Source organism: Thunnus albacares, chromosome 15 (genome assembly GCF_914725855.1).
Source record: "Thunnus albacares chromosome 15, fThuAlb1.1, whole genome shotgun sequence".
Taxonomy (NCBI): domain Eukaryota; kingdom Metazoa; phylum Chordata; class Actinopteri; order Scombriformes; family Scombridae; genus Thunnus; species Thunnus albacares.
In genome coordinates, this window is record NC_058120.1 from 22,446,856 (window position 1) to 22,471,271 (window position 24,416).

Genomic DNA, 24,416 nt, shown 5'->3' on the forward strand with positions numbered 1-24,416 from the left:
AGGTGAGGAACAACAGAATTAGCTCATATTAACAAAAAAATGGCAGAAATGACTGATATATGAAAATGTCTCCTGTGTTGCACCGCTAGACTACAAATGCAATAGTAGATTTGCTATCTACTGATAGTTGATTTGTGAAAAATAACAAAAGTTTTGATGTAAACTATGGAAGTAAAAAAACTCCAGCTTTCTTCAGGGGCCAAATGTTTTTGCTGGAGGACCAGTTTTGGCCCACGGACCGCTACTTGCCTACCACTGAGATAAAAAGTCAGATAAACGTGTGTCATACAAAAAAATTACAGTTTAAATGCCTGTAGAGGTCACATTATTTCCTGCGTCTGATGATTAAACCTTTGTAGATCATTTTCTACAAACACATGCTGTGTGGCCAAGAATTGTTTAAAGCCAGAAAACTTTATTCTAAACCGTAGAGGAAATCTCAAGAGTTTTTAAGGATACCAAATACTGTTTGTTAAGGGGGAATTACAAGGATTTAAAAAAAAAAAAAGAAGTTTGAATATTTCTTTCTTTCATTGTAAGCATCACAGCTTCAAACTGTGTTGGAACATGCAAGATATAGAATATTTATGTGATACTATCATACATTTTGGGTTTATTTTTTTCCAAATTTAAGTAAATTAAAGTAAATATAAACATAGGAAATATCTGAACCAATCTGAAAGTGCCACTGCAGCAGAAATGCATATTATAAAGTATTATTTGTATTTGACAGATGTCCTTGTTGAGTCCGTATTGAATCATTATTATTTTAATATTTTTTGGGCATTTTCCAGATGGAAGTTGCTCCCGTTTCATACAATCTCCACATGAAAGGTAATAGAGAAGAACTGTTTGTCCATTTCATGCAATAATTAATGATACAAACACAAACATTCAGATCTCACAGCACAGCACAGTTTACTTGCTAGTCATTTTATACAAATAGTAGAAAGAGGGTTCGTATCGGAAGGAGACAAACTGTATCACATTTGCCAGATAGATGTTGATACACAGAGACTTGATTTTTTTTTTTTCAGAAAGGTATTTGTAAAGAGAATCACAGAATCGAATGTTTCAAACATCCCATTTAAAAAAGCTTTCACTAACCTGTAAAAAAAAAAAAAAAAATGAACAGAGCTGTTTCAGTAATCACATACAGTTATAGAAAGATATCTAGGTGATAGGTACAATTGAAATGAACATAAAATAAACCACAACTTAAAAAAAACATTCCGATAATCAGGTGGCGTCTAGTGGTAGGCGTATTTTTGTTTGCTGTCCTACAGAGCTCGACCCACCTCACAAACCATTTAACAGAACATCTGGAAGTTCAAAAAAGAACCACAAAATATTTTTTATTCTCATTTTATCTATTTTTTTTTTGTTTGTTTGTTTGTTTTGTACACATCACAACCTGAAGACTTGGTAGGTTGACTGGTTGCCCGACACGTCTCTGGGTTATCATCACACTCCATATCATCATCATCATCATCATCATCATCCTTTTTGTGTTATCTAAAAGCACAGACCCCTTCAACATGCTGCACACCCCTTCAAAAAGCAATCACAACCCCTTAAATGGTTACACGTTAACTCTGTGGTTTTAATTTTTTGCACTCTTAAGGTGCCATTCGAGAAAAGGGGGGAGGGGCAATAATCGCCGTGCCCTCCTACTAGAAGATTTCTACGTATTTTTGAACGTCCGCGTTCAAAGTCCCACACTGAGCAGACTGCTGAAGGGCCACGCCGCGTTTACAGGATGGCACAGAAGAACTTCTTCTCCCTGAACGGGTTCTCTGACGCTGGCACCGGCGATAACAGGGGGTCCTCTTTGGCATGGGCTTCGCAGTACGACATTAAGTCTGCTGCTGCTTTTGACACCTGGAATCACACAGACACACACATACACGTATCAGTATAAACTCTGTATATCAGTATAAGTTTTTGATTCAATTAAAGGGGAGGTATCCTGTACATTTACAGGTCTACATCTTTATTCTGGGGCTCTACTGGAATATCTTTGCTTGATTTACACTTCAAAAAACTCCTATTTCTCTGAAACAGGATGTTTTAGTTCCTGTCTCTTTAAGGACCCCCTCTGATGAGCCCGCTCTGTTCTGATTGGTCAGTTCTTGGAAGCTGCTGCACGGGAGATTTCTGCTGGATTCGGAGGCTACGTCATCAAACCATGAAACAAACTATAATAGTAAGATTTCACTTCACACTGTTCAAGCTGATATTTCCAATACAAAAATATGAGTGGAAAATGTAAAACAACACATGGAAAATCCTTAGCAACAACCTTAGCAACCGTTTATTAGCATGTGCGATGCGCAAATGATGCATTGAGAGCAGGCTGAAGCCCTGACTTTTGACTCACAGGGAGCATTTCTACATATGTTAACCTCAAGTTTTGAACTTTGACCATGTTTAACACAGACATCTGACATCATCACAGTATAAAAATAACAGAAAACCAGAAAAAGCATGATGTGTCCCCTTTAAAGATGAGTCAAATCCTTCTAGCTTTAAGTCAAAGGCAAAACAATGATTACTAGTAGCACTAATACCACTCTCAGGGCCAACAGCCAGTTAGCTTAGCTTAGCACAAACACTGGAAACATAGGGAAGCAGCTAGCCTGGATCTGTCCAAAGGTAACAAAATCCACCAACCAGCTCCTCTAAAGCTCACTAATTAATTAATTAAAAAACTAAATAATTAATTAATTATGCATTGGTTGGTTTTATCTGTACACTTTTTTTTTACACAATTTTTGTATGAATTAAACAAACAAGATATAATGTGTTAATTAATGAGCTTTAGCGGTGCTTGTAGGTGGATTTTTAACCTTTGTACAGTTAAAAAAAATAAATATATAGGCATTTGAAAATAATTGCAGAACAGCTAAACCAAGCAGATTCACATGATCTTTACTGTGATGTTTAATTTCTGACAACAAGAAACAAAAAAAACATACTATTCTATAATCTAAAATCCATTAATAAAAATAATCTACTATCAACCTGATATCCAAGCATTCACATTGTGAGTCTTCAGTAATGGTGATGAATGACTGGATGACTCAGGAAGTCAATGGAAATCATGATTATCCCGATAATGGAAATTCACCACAATTAAATTATCTTGAGTGTTTTTATCTCAATATAAGATAAAATCTTACATTCTCCCATTTCTAATCATTAGCCATTTCAGTGAATGAGAACACACAATACCAGAGCCTTGCAATGGACACACCTACATCTAATATAGTTGTTATTTATGTTATTAATTAATCGTCGACATTAAAATATATGTTGTGAAAAGGTCTAAACCTGTAAGAGCTTCCTGCAACAAGATGCATGTTTTCAAAACTAAGTCTGTTTCCAATGACATTATGACCCAATAATAATATATTTCTGACAAAAACATAAAATACAAGGAGACAAAATGTTAACTGTGTGTTCGAGGTCCAGTTTCAAGTCTATGCAGGTTGATTTTACTAAACTCAACGGCTTCATGAAGGGGTGTGAAATTGATCTTAAAACTTCAGCGATGGTCAGACTTTTTGTAAAATTAATATAATTTATAGTTAATAAACTCAAAGCAGGAGCCTCAAAGTGAATTCACCTTTATCCTGTCGATGTTGGCCTCCATCTTCAGCTGCTCCACCAGCTTCCTGGCTTGTGCGATGCTGGCCGTGTTATTGCTCGCCATGGGCGCTGTCAGTCAGTCAGTCAGTCAGGTCTCGTGTGCTTTGTCTGTGTGGAGGCGAAAAAGATTCAAACATTGTAGCTCACCCACTGAGAGCCGCCGATGAAGACGAGCACTATGATATAGTAGGCATGCAAAGAGGAGTGCTAGTAACAGATACCCTGTTTATTATCACATGCCTGTGAACACACACACACACACACACACACACACACACACACACACACACACACACACACACAGGCATATTATTTATGGTGTCAGTTGCTAGGCAGCCCATGACAGTGAGGGGGAGGGGGAGAAGGTGGGTGGAGAGCGAGGGGGCACTGCTTTGTCCAGCACTATATTTAAAATAGATAAACGGATAAGTAATATTACTGGTTTCTGAAATAAAAACTCTAATTCTGCACGGATAGTTGTGGTTTTCTTTATTCCTCATAATTATCGACACTTTTCCGTCACAGTGTCACACAAGGCCACCGAGTCCACACCCCCCCCCCCCCCCCCCCCCTTGAGTGAAGGACGATAAATCAATAAATTGATGTAGTTTGTCCCTGACACAAAGACATCTCACCTCTAAGGCTGCAGATGTTCAATAAAGTTTTATTTATATGTTTATTATTATAATGAATGTCTGGTAATCTTTATTAAAGTTCAGATGAAACGACATTTCGAGAGTAATTTCCGTATCGTGATGTATTTCTGAGTGAAACAGGACAGACAGACGGGACATAATGTTCTGAGGAATTTGATTTGAACGTTGAAAAAACATAAGCACACGTCATATTTTGTTTTACAGGAAGAAGAAAACATGATTGGATTTTGATATAAGAATACAAAGAAATTGTTTTTTTGTATTTTTTTGGCCTATATTGTGAAATAAGTGCACAATATGACCGGGAATGTGATCTAAAAGGGTTCAAAAGGCATTTTTCATTTAATTTCGACTTTAAAATCTACACATAGCTCAGTGTGTTTTGCTATTTAATATTTACATGGTCCGTAGCTAACATGTAAAGGCTTTCATTGTAAGCTGAAGATACGTAAGTCTATTTAAAGTGTAAAATCACACAAGTCTCAGTTTACAACAAGGAAATACACCTTACAGGTAAATAGAATAGTAACATGACAATAAAAAATAAAAAACAATAAAATAATTAACATTAAAGTTAAAGACAAGGTGTCCGTGTGAGTGATACACACTTTGCAGTACTTGTAAGCTCATCAGTAAAGTTTTACAGTGTATCTATAAAACAAAATGAAAAATAAACTCTGGGTATTTTCACAATTTTTTCTAAATATTTTTTGAAATGTAACTCCATGTTGAGCCGTGGTTTGGCTAACATAAAATTTTCATCAGCCATCAGCATTAAACCAACCGTTATTTGATGTCTCAGTTTATTCTAAAGATCCAAATCATTAAAGTGAAAGTGAAAGCCGCGTCTCAGTTAGCAGACGGACAAAAACGTTAACCTGAGTCTCAATGCTGAACTAAACTCCAAACAACACTGGACAAAATTATTAACAGCTGGAAGAAATCAAATAAATTGTGGATCATTGTGAGACAGATTAAGAAAAAACATCTTAATATGAAAATAAATAATTAATAATTATATAAGGATTAATTATTGAATTTCCACATTTATAATCGTCAGTAGTGCTCGGACGTCACAAGCTGTGCCACAAATTCACACTCTATACTATTATGATATATAGTATACACTATAATCTTCATTGTTTACTGTTTTTGCAATCGGTATACAAGAAATTAATGTAATTTGCCATTTTGTACTAACAGGAAATGATACAGGATGTCAGGATGATGTTGATGTAAGATTTTGTAAAGTTAATCAAAATGTTCAGTAGTTCTTCCCTGAACTGTCCAAACGCCATCTGCAATTTGTTTTAATTTTCTTGCATCAAACTAAAATAACAATCACATATTTTTTTTATGGATACTGACATCTTTGAGTATACTTTTATTACTTTTGTCCCAGTGTGAAGATAAACTCAAACCCTGCTACGAATTATTATGAACAGCAACAGTTTAACTGACATCTTGATCTATTGATTGTTTGCACAAAATGCTAAAATAAACCACTTTTTTTGTATTCTAACTGCCAGAACAGCACACTTTAAACATTGGTCTGTAGTTTCCACTTCAGATTTTTAATATAAGAGGGTATAATTTGGACAGTTTTGGTTTCCTGTCCTCAGATGCTCCTCTGTCTTTTAAAAACCTCTTTGATTAAATGGAACAAGCTGCGGGCGCTCTGAAACAGCGTCATCCTTGCTGTGTGATCAATCCTCCCTGCGCCCCCCCTCCGTCGTCCGTCTGTATGCGCTGTGGTATGACGCAGTGTGAGGTTAAGACTGATCTCAGCGAGGTGCTGGAGCTGAGCTTGAATATTGATGCTCCACGGTGGCACACCTGCTCGCTGGGCCCCGAATCCCGCATGAGCTTCATCAATTAAAACCTCAGCAGTTACAGTTCCTGTGCTGAGGGGTCGTAAACAAATGTATCAGCCAAACCTGACAAAAAGTGATATATTCCTTGTTTTATTTACTTTTTTCCTCTTCTGTTTTCTTTAGTGGCAGCTTTATAGTAGTTTCCAGATGCAGTGATGCAAGTTTTAATATTTCCTTCAACACTACAAAAGCCACCTGAGGTCAATAACGTACTGCAGTCGATTTAATGTGATTAATATTTGGACAGTGATGTGTTTGCACTTTAGGGCTGCAAATGATAATTACTTTCATGATCAATTAGCCATTTGACATTCTTGATTAATTAGTTAACGGTTTAATCTATAAAATATCAGAAAATAATGAAAAATCACATGTTCTCAGACCCCAAAGGAGACATTTACAAATTATTTATTTTGTCTAACCACCAGTCTAAACCCCCAAAATATTACCTTTACATCACTATTAAGGCTACAAAAGCAGGAAATTGTCAAATTTTTGTTTGATGAATGACTTAAAATATTAAACAGTCACCAAAAACTGCTGTTAAAAATGTTTACTGTTAAGTGACTAATTGATTAAACGACTAATTAATCGCTTTAGCATCGTTGCACTAAAATAAATAAAGCAGATTTACAGTAAGAGAGCTTTTAGCCTCTTTAACCTGTTTTTGATTAGAATGTTTTATGGACATTATCTGTTTTATTTGATCATTTATTTTATTGTATTTGTGTTTCAAATATTTTTTTCCCTTATCGATTCTATTTGTCATTACTTTTTTAATCTATTTTGTCTAGTTTTTACTTTCTTCTATTATTATTTTAATCTATTTTATTGCTTTTTATTACATTTTCATTATTTCTTGTGTTCATTGTTTTACTGTTTACGTTTGTTCTGTCTTATTATCGGCTTTTTAGTCATCTGTGAAGCACTGTGAACTGCACTAACCTGTATGAAAGGTGCAATACAAATAAAATTTGATTGACTGATTCACTGATCTAATACTCAGAGCACTAAAGGAATATGAGCTGTCTACATGGGAATTAATATGGGACTTGGATTTTATTCTCTGTCACTTTGAAGAGTCACTGGAAACTGTTTTAAAATCCAAGTTTAAGTGAAGATCTACCAAATTTCCACATTTTTTTAGGACTGAAACATTTCCTCTGAACCGAGCTGGAAAATTTCGAACCTCCAAACCAAACGGCAATCTGAAGAGGATTTACGAGCTCAACTTGCAGCAGACTGCGCAGTATTAACAGCGTAACATAAACATGTTTTACAGTCAGTGCAGCTGAGGGATCCTGGTTGTTCTCACTCTTGAGGAGTGAATCACCTTATAGGGTCGTAGTGTTTAGACTTAAACCAGGGTGGGACGCAAAAAACAGTTTCAATAACACAGTATTGTGTTGTTATTAGCGTCAGTTTTTCAAGACGTCAACATTTTGGATTCTTCTTCTTTGTAAAAATGAAATTTGACATAATTTGACTGGAAAATACTGATCATTTCATTATGGTTTTGTGATTTATTTCAGAGGTAATAAGAAATACGAAGTAACAGCACCTCTGCAAGACTCCAGAGCTTGTTTACACCAACTGGAGGGATTTTTGGATTACTTCCTCCCAACAGACTTGTGGGCTCAGTGTATTGATATGCTTGGGAGGCTAAAATACTCTAATCTGGTGCCCTTCTGTGGAAGCCATATGCCAACTTTCATGCAATATCCTGCAGTCACAGACAGAGCATTTAGTATTATATTTCAGGTTTAAAACTGAATCATGTCTTTATAAGAGACTGTAAGAGAGAATTATGTTCAATCTCACTAACCAAAATAAAAAAATAGGGCAGAGATTTACTACAAGGGCATGAATGACAACTTCAAATGAAAATTAGTCTTTGCCGTGTTTCGTATTGAGGCCATAATATTGTTTCAACTCTCAGGGGAGACGCCAAAACAGGCCAGTATATCACCAGACTATTGATAGGGATAGATGTCACTCTTTAAAGGTGTCTGGGGTGTCTACAGAAAAGTAGGTCTTTGTTCTTTACCAGAAAATATTCAGACGCTGTGGTACAATAGCCTAGTTTGTGTGAAACAGACAAGGAGAGACGTTGATTTTATAATGTCAGCTGGCAGACAAAGGAAAGAAACAACCAATTCAGATTTGGTTATGTCTCCTGTCATTGGAGAGTTTGACCAGAACACAAAACAATTTGTTGGATGCAGCTAAACTCCATTGAAATGAAAGACTTGTGATCAAGAGACACTTAATTCCTGCACACAGCTTAAACCTGCATTAAATGATTTTTTTTGGCCACTTGGGGGCAGTGGAAACAAGTTGTGAGCACAAAACTGACATATTATCACTTTTTAAGTTGATATGTTAAACTTTTTAGCAAACAGTTGCTTATTTACGCATCCAGCAGTTATGGAGCAACATTATCATTCATTTGGGGTCATGTTTCTGTCCGCCTGATGAATGGAAGTTGAACATTTACTCTCCTTTTAGCTCTGTTTTGCTCTCTACCGACTCCTGAGGGAAATATCTCTTTAGCTGCTAAATGCTAAATGCTAACATTTTTAGAGCTTTTTCTCAGCTGTAGCCGAAAACAACACTATGAGAGCCGTGAGAATGAACCAAAACAGCTAAACAAAGAGCTGAAACTCGCTATAAAGCTCTGTAAAGCTGAGAGGAGCTGCAGAGTCACTGATAATTCTCTGTAGGTTCATCACTTCAAGCGACACATGACATTACACATTGCCATTTTATATGTTATTGTAAAAAATATTGATTAGAGCCGGTTTAAAGTCAAATAAATCTTAGAGGCCACAGGCATGCTAGCAACTCTGTGAGCTAAATGCTAATCGATATGCTCACACAATGATGTTTAGCAGGTATAATGTTTACTATCTCCACCATCTTTGTTTGGCGTGTTAGCATGCTAATTTACTGACACTGCTTTTCCAATTAAAAAGAGCCGCTCTGCTAGTGTGGCTTAAAATGCCAAAAAATCCCAAAACACCTAAAATCACTTTTGTGTTTCAGTTCACTTATATTTGCAAAACAAAAAGTGAACTTTTCTGTGCAAAATGTGTAAAAAAAAAAAAAAGCAGCACATAAAAGACGTTATAAGATATTTAGCAGAGCCGTCACTGTGTCTACAAAGTCATTTTCCTGCTTATTGTCAGTGGTGCGTGTGAAAATGCCACCCTGACATTTTCCTATCTGGAGAGGGATGGGTGAGGAGATGGTGGCATGTAGCAGATGCCCATGTATGTGTTGACTCCAGGAGGAATAGCCAGTACCTTAAAAACCGCTAACAGGAACAATAAATAGATTAGGTTGTTGTCTATCTGTTTTTTTTAGCTTTGAGAGATGCTTTTCTGAGTTCTGTTTTAAGATAAACTTTCACTGCTGCTACTATATTCTGCTCATTTATATCATCATGAAAGCTCTTGTCCTTCCTTCCTATCAGTCGGCTGCCCAGAATAACATCCTGAGGTGTTGCACATGGTGTCAACACACTGATAACTGTGACATCCCAACGGGCGCTGTTAAATAATGCATTCAGATGGACACGGGCATTAACTGTGCCAGCTGTTGACAACTCTTGTCATAAAAAAAAAAAAAAAAGGCTTCACCATCTTTTTGCTGTTGCATAGTTTGCACCAGTTTCCGAGCATCATTGTGCACTTATGCTGTAATATTATGAAACTGAATGTGTTATGTTGCCTCCTCCTCTTGTCTTGACTTACCTTGTCTGCTTACTCCCCCGCACTCTGGCCCGGTGTCTGCCTGAAGTTCAGTCAGCAGTTTGTGTTCGCCCCGGCTCTGTGCAAATACAGAGAAACAGATACAGAGAGTGAGAATCATAGACTGGAGCGTTCAGATCAGGAAGACACTCTGCTCGCATTCATTCCTGCATTCCTGATAAATTACACTCAGGCTTGTGTAGCCTCTGTGTGTCCAAATGTCACAGCTCGCTCTCACAAACTTCACTCGGCTTGACTTGATGGAGAAACGCAACAAAACAAAACTTCAGTCGAGCTTTAAGGACTTTTCGCTGATGAATAAAATAATTTTTAGAGAAAACTTCTCTTGGCTGGGAGTGGTGGTTTCAGGAAGTCACCTTTCCCAGCCAAGAAACAATCCCACATATGACCCCCGGTTACACTGCAACTTGTCTTTTACACTTTGGTTTTTGTAAACAAACTAGATATAACATGTTAATCAGTGAGCTTTAGAGGTGCTTGTGGATGGATTTTGTTACCTTTGGATAGAGCCAGGCTAGCTGTTTCCCTCTGTTTCCAGTCATTATGCTAAGCTAAGCTAAGCAGCTGCTGGCTATAGCTTCATATTGAGCTTACAGACATGAGAGTGGTATCAATCTTCTCATCTCACTCTTAGCAAGAAATATAATAAGTGTATTTACTGAACTTTTCCTTTAAGTTGATCTTCTGTTGGCTCTGACCCATTCACCCCTACTCCTCTTCCTCCTCTATCTGCCCCTCGTTCTCCGTTTCTCTGCTCCAACAGATTCATTCTTAATGCATCTGTGACTCTGCAGCTCCGTTTTTCTGCTGCTTCTGATAAATGGGCCAATTACCCTGCATGAGGAGATCTGCAGAGGAAGGGAATTCCACCCATCGTAAATCATGGCAGCACAGAACGTTAAAGCGTCCTTACACTGAGGCATCCATTAACGAAAACCTCGCCAACATCAGCCAAAACTCTGAGCCGGACACATCCAGTGACGCTGAAAATGCTTAGACTTTAAAACAAACAAAAAGGACGAGTGGGCCGTCTTACTGTAGTGCATTGTCACCACTCCTGATTCACTGGAGCCATTAATCTACACTGTTACACTGTTATGCAAGATGTGTAATGTTATCATTACTGCAGCGATTCTTAAACTATAAGCTGAAGTACTTCAGTATGTAGCAGGATTGTCCTTTGGGTTTTCACAAGACAAATGTAATCTATTTTTATAAACTCAAATCCCTGAGCAGTGCTGGAGAGTAACATTTACTATACTGTACTTCAGTTCAAATTTGAGGTACTTGTACTTTACTTAAGTATTTTCACGCTACTTTACACTAAATTTCAGCAAACTGAAAACAGATTTGTGTATCAGAACTTTGTTTTTTCCTGTTTTCTCTCCCATTAATCATCTCACAACCCTCAGATTTACCTGGTGACCCTTCGAAGGGGTCTGACCCCTAGGTTGGGAACCACTGGGCTAAACTAGCTAACTGTATATAAAGTTTTGCAAGTAACTCCCATATTTCTTTTACATGTGAGTAAAAACATACTGTATTTACACACAGCAAGTGTGAAAAACACAGCATGTCCCAGTTGTCACCATTATTGACATTACCTTCCCGGATGACAAACAGTCAGTGTCACATGACCTGTAACTTGTGACTAGTACACAACAGGTTTTTATTTGCTCGGAGCACGAGACATCCGGCTCGTCACTCATCAGACTCACATTCATATGTGGGAGTTTCCCTGGAAAACTATACAGTTGACTGTTGTTGTGAGCTGCTGTTTGGACACAGTTGACATATATCTTTGCATATTTTGGCCCATTTACTAATCACATATCATTTATTATTTATTTATTAAACAATTAATATTTCAAACATGTACGTTTTTTTAGAATTTTGATTGTATTTTGATAATTGGTTAATTGTTTTAGCCATTTTTAAGCATAAAATGCCATAAAATTGTTGTTTTCAACTTCTGAAATATGATGAATTAATGCTTTTCTTTGTCATACATGATATTAAACTGAATATCTTTGGGTTTTGGACTGTTGGTCAAAAAAAAAATCAATTTTAAGACATCATCTTTGACTCTTCAAATGTCTATTATCTGACATTTCATAGACCAAACGATTAATCTGGAAAATAATCTGCAGATTGATAATGAAAATAATCATTTGTTGCAGCCGTAGTTTCCATTAATTTTTGCTCTATATGAAAATCTGTTGCTTTTAAAAAGCTTTCAAACTTGTGATTTTTGTAAAATTATAAACTTTAATGGCACCAGTCAGTCCAATCTAAGTCCTGACTGCACTCTTACATCTCTCCTTCTGTGTTTCACGTTTTTTATTCTTACATCAGTTCACTGTATGCTGCTTCTGCAAAAAAAAGGGCAAGAAGGCCGACTGTTCTTAAAAAATAAAAACATGGTTGCTGAATTTGATTTTCATGGGGACTGTTTGTGTCATCATATTTATGTTGCAGAGCAGCAGCAAGATCAGGGGATGAGAGACAGAGATAGTTAAAACAGAGAGTGCCAGCATTTTTTATTTTTATTTTAATGCTTTGGCGATATTGTTCTCTACTTTTATGCCAGTAAAGCATCTCGAAGTGAACTCTGCTGAGGAGAAAAAAGACAGAAAGATGCATTATTGGACGTGACCAGTGATCCAATTCTCTCCTGTGTTCCAGCCTTCTGCTTCCTGTTCCTCCCTGTGTGGCAGACAGGTGTTCAGTGATGGGACTGAAACACCCCCAGCACGCTCCGTCCTGCTGCTAACACCACCCAATCAATCTGACCCTCTCTGCCATCCTTCCCCTGCCATTTGAAGCTGTTTTGAACCCCTTCCTCCGGGTTTTCAGGGGGTCTGTGTTTGTGATGAGGCCCTCCACAGATGTGATTATAGCTGCTGCTCGACTCTGGGTGTCACTGCCTTAAAGGGTGATTTAGCGCTGCAGGAAACATCCTGGTGAGGAAAATATAATTCCTGGCCTGTCGAGAGTGACGATCTCTCACGTACTCCCACACATGCTGACTCTCTGCTTTGTTCTCCCTCTCCCTTTATCCTACTTTCTCTTTCTGTAGTGCACACCTTATTATCCTGCCTTTTTTTTTACACCATCCAAAGAGAGAAATTAAGGCAACGAGGCAGGGAGTGTTCCTGTCCTCTGCGATGCCTAGGGTGTGAAATCAGAGCGTGGTAATTAAAAATCTGTCCCTGGCTCAGCCATCTGGACCCTGGAGAGCCAGTGATTAACCTGTGAGGGACTGCAGGGAGGGCAGGGAGGCAGGTTGGGACCCCTGCTCAGAGATAACCGTGGATAAGTTTTGAGGTCAGCATAAACCTCCTCCTGTATATGAGAACGTATAGTATGCAAACAACTGACCGTTTCTTCCGTATTCTTCCGTATTCTTCGTAATTTTTGAAACAATGAGTCCTTGATTTCAGAATGAGGTAGACAAAAACAGGCTTCTCATTTCTAACCTGTGACAGTAGAAATGACGGAAATTAATATTTTATCAGCTGTAGCTAGCTAGCTCCATGAGTTGGTTGAAAACTGACTTTGTAATGTTTCCAGCTGACTTGTCTTAAAACGAGGATCTTGTAAAAGGACTCTTACATGTGACGGCTACATACATGATATCATTCTAGCTGCATGTCCAACAAAAAGTCAGCATCTCACTCTCACTCCTGATGGAAGATATGTAAATAAAGAACCAGCATTGTTCTTGTATTGCAGTGTAGAGCTAGTTAGTTCTGTATGTATGAGGGAAAATGTAAGATTAGACTCTTATTTCATTGTAACACGATCCTGTTTGACTGCTTAGATTACTTGTTCATATTTTCTAACATTATGTTTCACACTACACAATAAAAGGCTTTTATGATGAGGACTAAAGATGACACTATATTGGGTAAAATAGGCTGAGGTTGCTGGAGTGTAAATCAGATAGAAAGCAGGACAGAGCCGCTAACGTTACCCTAAATTCTGATAGCATCCAGGGCCGCTTCCACACAGTGGCTGAAGGGGACCTATTAGGCTAATTTCCAGCTCTATATTTTTATTTTGGACTCCACTAGAGTAGCTTTGCATGATTCACAGTTCAAAAAACTCCTTATTTATCTTATGCAGCCCCTTAGTTCAGCCTCTGTGTCTACCAAGCAGTCTCCTGTCTCTTTAAGGCCCCCCTCCCGATGAGCCCACTCTGTTCTGATTGGCCAGCTGTCTGGAAGCCTGCCGAGGGGCAGCCATGTCAGAGTTGTGTTAAGTTACTGCCGATGCAAACCCAACATTTCCTGCTTTACTGCTTCAAATTAATAGCTTTAAAATGACTAAATAACAGGATACTTTTATTGTGAAGAAATTTCAGGAAGTGAAACATGTTCCTCACCGTGTTAGCGGAGCTTTGTTAGTGATGCTAAGAAACAGTCGAAAGAAATATGGAGATATTTGGAGCTCTTTGTTCAGCGGATCAGTTAGAAATAATGCAGGGAGGAATAGTACAAGCAGAAACAGCCACAGTGATGATGATGTTTGATGAAGAGCTGCAGACAACCAGCACACCTCCAACAGGTAAACTACTTATTTTACCTTGCACTTTTATATAGCAAAAAGTGCTAGACTATCCCCGAAACAAGAAAATGCCATAATGTTAGCGGAGCGGAGCAGTGAACTGACATGCTGTGCTCAGAGCAGACGACCACACAAGGAAATCCGTCACGAGTCGATGTCAGCTCGGGCTGAAAGTAGAAAAAAATATTGGAAACCGAGCGTTCAGAGCAGTCTGAAGCCAGTGCTTTTTGCTCACAGGGATTACTTCTACATATGTTTACCTCGTTATTTGACACATTGGCCACTTTTAACATCTGACATTGTAACGTTATATTATAGGACTGAAAATAAGGAAAAGCATAATAGGTCCCCTTTAAATATGACACAGTGGATATGCTAGTTGTGAACAAGGCTTTTTTAACATAACCTTTGATCCCACACACTAATGTAGTTTGCTAATGATACACTCCTTCGCCTTGGAAGTAATTAAACCAAGGTTACTACTGTAGGTAGCATGCTAGTTAGCCAGATATGCTAACAATTGCAGTTACGTTGGAGCAAAAAAAAAACACGCGATTTAATCCTTTCCTTTCACTTTTGCTTTTTTGGTTTTGGAAAGGGTGAAAAAGATATTAACATCAGCCCTGTGTACATCGCTTCAATCAAAGTTGCAAAACTATGACGGGACAATCACTGTTCGGCGGAGGGGTTTAACGAAATTTGTGTCTTGACAATCAGTAATTGGAGGTGTTTTGAACTGAGAGGCTTGACTTTATCTCAGTTCTAATGAACAGTTGGTTCATCCGAGTTACTCAAAAACTATATACATGAGAAGACAATATGAGACGTAAGTGAGAAAATACAGCATACTTTCTTATAACTCTGGTGAACTGACCCTTTAAATAGGGCTGATACATGTCATGCTTGAGAAAAAAGGGGGTGCAGTTCTGTTTATCACACAACAACCTCTTGACTCCAGTTTTGATAAAAGCTGACACGCTCATTTATTGTGCTGAGTGAGTCATTTCTTTTCTGTGTTTGACTATAAAACACAAAACTTAATCCAAAACCCCACCGCGGATTTTCAGAAATGCACGAGCATCAATCCGAAGACAACGCCTGTTTTCAATTATGACTTTAATGTCAAAACGGCAGCGGTGCAATGAGTATGCAATCAAGCTCACACACATGCATAAAGTTCAGTCATCTAACAGTGACTGAGCGAGTGACTGTACCATACCCCAGTGTGTCATAGGACAATGAGGTACACTCTGCGATGTCACCGTGAAACAGAGGCAGTAAAGGGCACACTCAGCTAGACAAAGATTTACAGAGCTGTAAATGGATAGGAGAGGATACACAGAATGAGAAAATAAATAAATAAAAGCCGGAAATAAAATTTATCAGGAAGATAAAAGAGGCCGAGATGTGATGGTAATATCTTCTTCCAGAGTGGCTTTTACAGCGACCGCAGCAAGGAGAAGTAACATAAAACTGACCTCCGGAGTTATTAATGAACACGATCAAGAGGATATTGACTATTGAATGTAATATAGCACGGATCCCTGCCCTTGAATAGGAGAAAGGACACCGCCTCCCTCTGCACATAAACACAAAGAGAAAGAGAGGGACACAGAGGGAGCAGAGCTGTCAGGCCATGATCGTCTGGGGAGATGACGCTGAGCGGGACAGCTGAGCCTCCTGCTCCATCACTATTTCTGTAAACGCTACAGTACAGACGCAGACCTGGAGCTGGAGCTGGCCTCTAGACTCACATCACAGAAGCCACCAGCACTGTGTTACACATTAAACAGATGACAGATATAGAGCACTGAAAAACACCAATCAAACAATTCCACAGACTAGATCTTAAGTAATATCATGTTGGAAATTAAGTCTCTGAAAAGTAATTTGTGTCATATTTGCACTTTTAACTACTGTGACATCTAATAATACAATAGTTGTACTACTACCACTACTCTCCTAACAACTAGAGCTAATGACAGTGTCATGCTAATGTTGTTTTATGCTGTAAAATGTCTTGAAATGTCTTGAAAAGTGAAACGCAAATAAGATTATTTTATCGCAGTATAGTAGTAATAATAATAATAGCTTCTTTAGCATTATTAACACATGTTCTTTTGTCTCTTTTAAATTATTTTTCTATATCTGCATCTATTGTATGTCTTTTAAAAGTCAGATTGATTGTTGGTGTTCTGAACTTGATGTTAAGTCTTCAATTAATTGTCTTGTTTGTCACTGGAACATTGACATCAGTTGCCTCTCATTCAACACCGACATCTCTGATTTATACCTATTATTTAATAGGTCAGGTTAGGTGTTGTGTCCAATCAGAATTAAATAGACAGAATTAAGAATTATCTTCCTACATAGCTAGATAGCTACCTAGCTACATTCATGACAAATGGTGACGAGTGTGGGTGAAATCGATGAAGCTGTACATGTCGTTGCAAGTCGACTTACAGAAATATTACAAAAACTCTTATATCAGTACAAGAGGTTAATTGGTTTACTGCTCCAAGTGACTGCTACCACAGCTTCCATGCAGACTGAAAATGACGTTTGAAGGTAGGTTACATCACTTGTTATTGATTGATGGGGGTTAAACAAAGCAAGAGCACCAGCCCTCCCTTTAAGAAACGGTTTAACACGAGCATGATGTCAGGATGAATGAATGATGTGAAAATTAAATGGCGAGGCTTTTCCCGACAGAGCCCCACCTACTTCGATTCAGTGAGAAGAACACAGAAAAAAAAAACACAAATACAGAAATCTCTCCTGTGAATAAATAAGTATCTTTGTAATTTTGGCAGATAATAGTGTTTCTTTGTGTATTGTAAGATGCAGATTTGAAAAAAAAATGTTTTTCAGGAACTGTAACCCCCCCCCCCCTCCCCATTTTTACAGTGATGTAATATTACAAATTTAGAGCACCCACTCATATGTGCATTTCTTAATTACTAACATCAGGTAACATTTTGTTTTCCCAAAGTAGATCTGACATTTGACATGAAGCGCTTCATTCTAGATATATCAGCCTCCATTAAATCGTGCTTTAACCCAAACTCTCTTCCTCCTCCGTCGTGCTGCTGCTGCTGCCTCTCGGTCAGACCACCACCACCTGTGATCATTCGATTAGCCCGGACATCTGTGCCACCCTTAGCATGCCCTGCCCATCCTGCCATCTTAGAGGTTGTGGTCTGAGTGTGTATGCATATATATATGTGTGTGTGTGTGTGTGTGCGTTGGGGGTTAATCTAGGCCCCAGATGGGGGGAGGGTAGGAGGCAGTGGCCCAGGAAATGATGCATCCCCTGGGAGTCAAGAAGGCAGCAGGGAGGAAGCTTATTGCTCCAGGGAGCGCAAATGTGGTCTATTATGTTTATTAAATCAAACGATCAGGGCCTGGCATGTTTCTTCTTTGTTAGATTAAAGCGGTGACCAAGTGGTTTTCTTTTCCTGAAACATTTAAAGCCTTGCGTTTAAAACCTTTGATATGTGTGTTATGTAACAGCGCTGTAGTAAGTGGGGTAGAAAGAATGCATGACACTGCTGTCGCAGGAATGGCTACAGAGCAGGAGAAACATTAAAAAAAAACATGTGTTTTGGGGGTGACCAGGGTGGAAAATTAACACCAGCCTCCGCCAAATAATGCTGGTGAAATTTTGGTTGTGAGTGAGAAGGTTGTTTTAAATTCAACCGGCCACATTGGCAGGAAATCAGCCATCATGTGGAGGTTATTTTCCACTCTGGAAATCATATTTGAAAGACGCCGGTGTGGTTGCCAAGTTTGAAAGGTTAACTTCCTGCCCTGTGTGTCACACAAATGACAGCTTTTGTGTATGTTAATCTCTCTTCTCTTTCTCTGTGTTTTAACTTGGAGGAATCAGTAGGGTTTTTGCATTTGCCTTGAGTGAGGACGCATAAACATACTTTTCCTCTGGAACCAATCAGCATGCCAAGAATAACAAGGCCAGACTCCTGGGCTGTTAACAATATTACAAACATCCGGGCTTGTTTAGATTCTGCTGAGAGAGTGAGTGTGCTGCTTGGACCATTTCAAACCCTGACTTCTTTCAACTTAACTTGAGAAGTAATGAAAGTGTATCTGGGGAGGATCCTTATCATAGATTTCATCCAAACTGTCGGAAACTTGCATGAAGCTGATTCTTCAGAGCTGTAGACTTGAGACTCAGACTTGACTCAGACATACTGGAAAGCCCCTTTTACACATGCACTGCATCCCTGAAATTTTCTGGACATTATCTGGAATTTACCCTGCCAACTCCCTAGTACAAAGTGCGTGTAATGTCCGATTGAGTCCATGTGTGAATACAGCAGGTAATTTTCCAAAGAATTCACAGCGAGCGAGTGGACATGTTGATGACGTTGCTATCATGCGGCTGGTGCTGGATAAACATAGCAGGCCAGCTAAGCTGCATTGTTTTAACTTGGCCTGAACGCTCTGCTGTGAAGCTACGGCTAATGGGAGAGAGGACTTCCTGTGATTTTTTATAAAATAAAAGCTTTTTTATTTCTGGTGAAAAGCTTAAAAACGCCAAATTACAACCGAAGCATGTTTTTTGCATCACGTCCTGCCCCCTGCACGCTCTACCCAGGCAACACCCCTCGTCTAAACAATGTCAGGACCTAATTCACTGCACACTGTCTGGAGCTTATATATGAAAACAGCTTATCATAAAAGTGTCTACCTGACCTGACTTGGTTGGACAAGACCTGAGACTAATATTTCTTGGATGTGCCCCAAAGGACCTAAAAACAGTAGACTTGAGAGTTGGACTTGAGTCTTTTTCCGTCAGGGACTCAAGACTTGACTTGAGACTTGGTAGGGTGAGACTTCAGACTTGACTTGTACAAAGACAGCTCTGATAGACTTCAGAGCTGGATTGAGTCAGACCTAAGTCACAGAAAAAACATTTGAGACTTGGACTCGACAGGTATTAGATTTGACTCTCTATAGACCTGACTTGACTTGAGTATTGGTTGGGCAAGACTTGGTACTTGATTTGTACTTGTCTCAAAGGACTTAAAAACAAGTCTGCTAGACTTGAGACTTGAGTCAGACTTACTGTAAAGCTGGAGTGCGGGACTTTTGTCTCCCTCTTCTGGCAGTGAGAGTAATTACAAAAATACTGTATGATTAAATTATTGTATCATGCGCAGTTTGCATTCATCCGAAACTTAACTTGGATTTAACAGTTGTGAGCACTGACCCCCTGAAAACGCAAAAAAAGGTAGATTCAAATGTTGCTTCCAAGTCACAAGTCAAGTCATACTTGAGATTTGACAGCAACATTCAAATCTCCAATAAGCATTCAAGTCACAAGTTTTGACTTGGTAGACTGAAGACTTGCCCTGAATGACTTGGCGCTTGACACAAGGCTTGGTCGGACAGAAGTCCTACAGGCACCAATGGAGGTTTCTTTTCTCTGTAGACAGACAAGCGTACGGTTGAATGAGCTTAAGACTCAAAATCAACACCGTTAGAGGTAAACAAGTGCAGCAAGTACAAAGGTCGGAGCCTCGAGTGCAACAACATCTATCCGACCTTATGCCATCTTCACCTCTGAAGCCTTTTGCATCTCTGAGAAACAGGGTCATTTTTAAAAAAAGAGTTCAAACAAACAGGTTCACACAGAGATGACTTCAGCCAGAAAGATGCTTTTAGGAAACCCAGCCCTCGGTTCGGAGAATTCCTGATGTTTTGGAAGGATTTTTTTGGTGGAAGGCCATGAAGGGAGTGGAGAGGTCAAAGTGGTCAATAAGGTGTGGATGGCTACTTATTCTACTTCATTCTCTTCCATAATTCCTCTTCCTCACTCCCTTCCTCCCTCATCTGTAACAGACAACATTTTCCATTGTGCTCTGAATGTGTCTTGTTTATCTTTGAATACTTTGTGAACTGCTCTTCTAGTCTCAACATTGACGTGTGTGGAAAGGTCTGTGGCCTTGAAGCGGCTCGCTTTCCGAGATACGCTGTGCGCCGCCTCGACCGGAGCTCTTGTGTAATTCTGACTTGTTGTGTGTGTTTGTAACAGGCCTGGAGATGTAACACGCAAAACAAAACACACACACGACTGGATGATTTAATGCGAGTTGTGCGCGACGATGCCTTCGTGAAACGAGCTGAGAGTGGGAAAAACAACACGTCTGTGTGTTTTCCTGCGTATGCATGCTTCTCTCAGAGACTGTATCTGTCTATAAGCAACATAAAAACATCAACGCCCCCCCCCCCCCCCCCCCCCCCACCCTTCCTCCACCTCTACCACCATCTCCTCCTCCTCTCCCGGCCATCTGCTTGATACAACCACTACACGGAGCTTGTGTGTGGTCGACTGCTTTCTCCTCGTGGTATAGAGGGTGAGAGGGTTGCGAATGGCCGGAAAACCTCACGGGAGTCTTGTGGGATTCCTCTCTGGTTTTCTGCCGCCTCTGTCTTTTGCATCCCCTCTGTCTGCCACATCCCCCCCAACCCCCCCGACCCCCACCACCCCCCCCCCCCCTTTTTTTTCATCTGTCTCTTTTTCATCCCCTCTGCTCTTGCAAATATCTCCCCCCCGAAACAGATGCCCTTAATTCCTCTGGCTCCACATTATAAGATCTGCCCGATCCTTGGGGGAAGAAGAAGAAGAAGGAGGAGGTGGTGGCGGAGAAGAGAGAAGAGAGGAAGGGAGTCCATTCTCCCCTTTCACACATGTATGAAAGGAGGTGAGAGATGGGGGGGGAAATAAAGCAGCAACTCACCTCAGAGCAAGGAGGTTTTTAGAGATTTTAGAGGGAGGAGGGGATTCCATGATGTAAACCAGCCAGCGGCATCAAAAAACGACAGCGTGGATATGAAAAAAAAAAAAAAAAAAAAAAAACCCTCCTCCTCTGGAACACACCCTATTTTGAATGCGATTAACCTAGATGCCACCAAACACAGAAACTAAAAAAGAAACATACCTGCTTCAAAAAATTAAAACAAATCCTACCTTTTTTTTTTTTTTGTTTTTACGTGTGCGTGCTCCCCTCTTGTGACGGCAAACACATCCAGTCCTGTGGAGTAGTATCCACGCGCTCTCCCCTCTCCTGATCTCTCTCTCTCTCTCTGTCACACACAAAACACACACACACACACACACACAGTCAGTCAGTCAGTCAGCGAGGCAGGCGAGTACATCCACACACACTCCCCTCTCTGTATGCCTCTCCCTCCCTCTCTCTCTCTCTCTCTCTCTCTCTCTGCTCCAGCTGAGATCCTCCCTGCCTCCCTCCTCACTGCTATTCTGAGTCTCCACCCTTCAGCCAAATGCTCAGGCTGCAAGAAACTACCCTTCTCCTGCTCTCTCTTTCTGTCTTCTCTTTTTCTGCTATCAAGACACACTCCCTCCATCTCCCAGAGGTCCACAGGAAAAAGCCTCAACTGTCTGTCTAAACACCTACAGTAAACAAATACATACCAGGACAGCTGACAGTCTAGCTAGACTAGCTGGATCCCCATCTTGATGAATATTCATACATTCATAGTTTTAGCTGCTCATTTTCTTCCTTCTTTAACTCACGTTTTTAGGGCTCTATGACTTCAGGTCTTGCATGAGAAAACCCTCAACAACAACATCCTTCACTGCACACACTAGATGTGTCCCTGCTTTTGAGGTTGAGGCTTTTAATCTTTAGACCACTTGTATGTTACAGTAAACCATCAAAGATTAAAAAAAAAAGAAAAAAAAAGAAACAGTACCCCAGCAACTACACATCAAAGCTGGAAACAACACAACAACAAACCAAAAGCGTGCCGTATGTGGACTCACGTTGCTCTTTCACATCTGGGTGTTTATGTGCGGAGGATTTTCTGCATGTCCAGGATACGCTCAATTAGGGTGAGATCAACAAGATGAAGTGTGCGAGCGTATGCATGCAGCTTGTGTGTGTACACGAGAGCGGGTGTTAAATTCACTGAGGAGATTATGTTTTTGGTCCCATATGTGTATTTTGTAAGCAGGATATCGCAAAAAGTACTTAACAGGTTTCAGTAAAATCTTGTGTAATTACTTTTTTGTTGTTGTTTTTCATTTTTGGAAGACTTTAGCTGCTAGCGACATGGTTCTATGGATGGTAATGTCAGTCTGTTGGTCTATCCACCACTTTGGTCCAGATTGAAATATCTATGATGACTCCCTGACTTTACCTATAGCGCCATCATGAGGTTGACATTTGTGGTTTCGAATGAAATATCTCAAAAACTATTGGATAGATTGTTAGGAAACTTGCTACAGACAATCATGGCCCCCCCTCAGGATGAATTATACTAATTTTGTTGATCTCCTGACTTTTCATCTAGCGCCACCAGCAGGTCAACGTTTCACTTTCTCCAAACTTGGGTTTATGATCTAAACTTACATTCCCGTTAGCCTGAGCTTTGCTTTGTGTTTAGTTCACAAAATATTTACCAAAATTGGTATGTTAAATTTTTCCAGGAGGCTGTAAAAAAAAAAACATGTTTTCCTGTAATTGGTTGCCTTTTTATAGAAATTGCCACAAGCCTTGAAAAAATTGTCCCATTGCTACCAAATTTAGATCGCAAGAACACAACAAACTCTGAGCAATCCTGCAAAATTTGGTGGAATTTCACAACAGCAACACGTTAAATGTGACTAGTCATGAGCATGACTCACTTGAATAGTGTCAATATATTCCTGAACAGGATTTAGTTATTCCCCCCAAAAATGCAGCCATCAACTAGCACGATTGTCTGTCATTATGTGTATTTTTTACATTTCAGGTTACATTTCCTATGATTAGAATAACAAATTATGAGGATTGAATACAATCTGAGAGCTTCCTAGTCTGTGAATTCTGTCTTGTATATTTCTGACATGTTTAAATGTATCCACATATCTATGCGATTGTGTTTGTATGAGCAAACTGTACATCTGCTTTCATGCATTCGTGTGTTTTGCCTGCAGGTAAAAAATCGGCGAACGTTACTCATCGTTCCACAGTCTGAACGTCACGTTTTCTGTGAATCACATTTTCCTCAGCTCCATTCATGCAGATGTTATTCTCCATGAACTTACAGTAACAGTGCACATCTAGACAGACACGGACAGAGAGAAAAGGAGGAAGATGGAGAATTAGTGAGTCATGGTTCCTGTGGAGGCGAACACAGGAAGCCTCTGTCACCAGGAAACCACAGTGATCTTTGATAGCCTTTCCTGGGTCCCAAAGGCCAATGGTTCCCAATCTTCAAGTAGCCACCATCCATCCATCATGTTCAAAATATATTCTTACCAATGGATATAAACTGGAGGTATTTAACACTATTAATTATATAAAAATGCATACTGATTGATTGATTTTTCTTACAATATAATCATCATTGTTAAGGTTGCTTTGGTTCAACCAATCCACCAATTATTTTTAATCGTTTATCCATTTTTTTTTAGCTAACCATTGTGACTGTTATATCCATTAGCCTGCCTAACTATTTCAACCATTTATCCATTACCCAAATATATTTAACTGTTTGTTTATTAGGCTACTTTTAGCTATAACTGCAACTGTTAATCAATTACTTTCTATTTTAACTTCTGTACTCATTATAGTTTTCACACACTCTCAATAGCAGCAACACATGGTGTGTACAAGTAACTCAGGTTGATGGGAAGCTTACTGGTTATTGTAAATGTACTAGTTAAACTGGAAACGCCAGTACTCCTGATTGTGAATCATTGCCCTCGGCTACAGTGTGTTATGGCCTTGTTGAGCATCAGCAGTGACAGGGTGACCCCTCCCTCCCTCCATCACTGGAGATGAGATAAATCCAGAGATTTGTTTATTTGTAATCTGATTACTATGTTTTATTATCGGCTCTGGGGATCATCTCTAACC

The 24,416-nt window shown here is 39.4% G+C and overlaps 1 protein-coding gene across 3 annotated transcripts in view; it reads right to left on the reverse strand.

The window, feature by feature from the left end:
* Positions 1-893: 893 nt before the first annotated feature.
* LOC122997959 (guanine nucleotide-binding protein G(I)/G(S)/G(O) subunit gamma-2) overlaps positions 894-24,416 on the reverse strand; it is a 28,075-nt gene continuing 4,552 nt past the window's right edge. For 2 of the 3 annotated variants that reach the window (XM_044374382.1, XM_044374384.1), the window contains exons 3-6: positions 21,518-21,631; positions 9,937-10,012; positions 3,629-3,759; positions 894-1,881 (exon numbers count right to left, since the gene is read on the reverse strand). In XM_044374382.1, the coding sequence (XP_044230317.1) occupies positions 1,753-1,881; positions 3,629-3,715 (216 nt within the window). In that variant the 5' untranslated portion in view covers positions 3,716-3,759; positions 9,937-10,012; positions 21,518-21,631 and the 3' untranslated portion in view covers positions 894-1,752. Of the gene's footprint in view, positions 1,882-3,628; positions 3,760-9,936; positions 10,015-21,287; positions 21,384-21,517; positions 21,632-24,416 lie in introns of those variants that run through there. The other variant, XM_044374383.1, reaches the window with a different exon arrangement.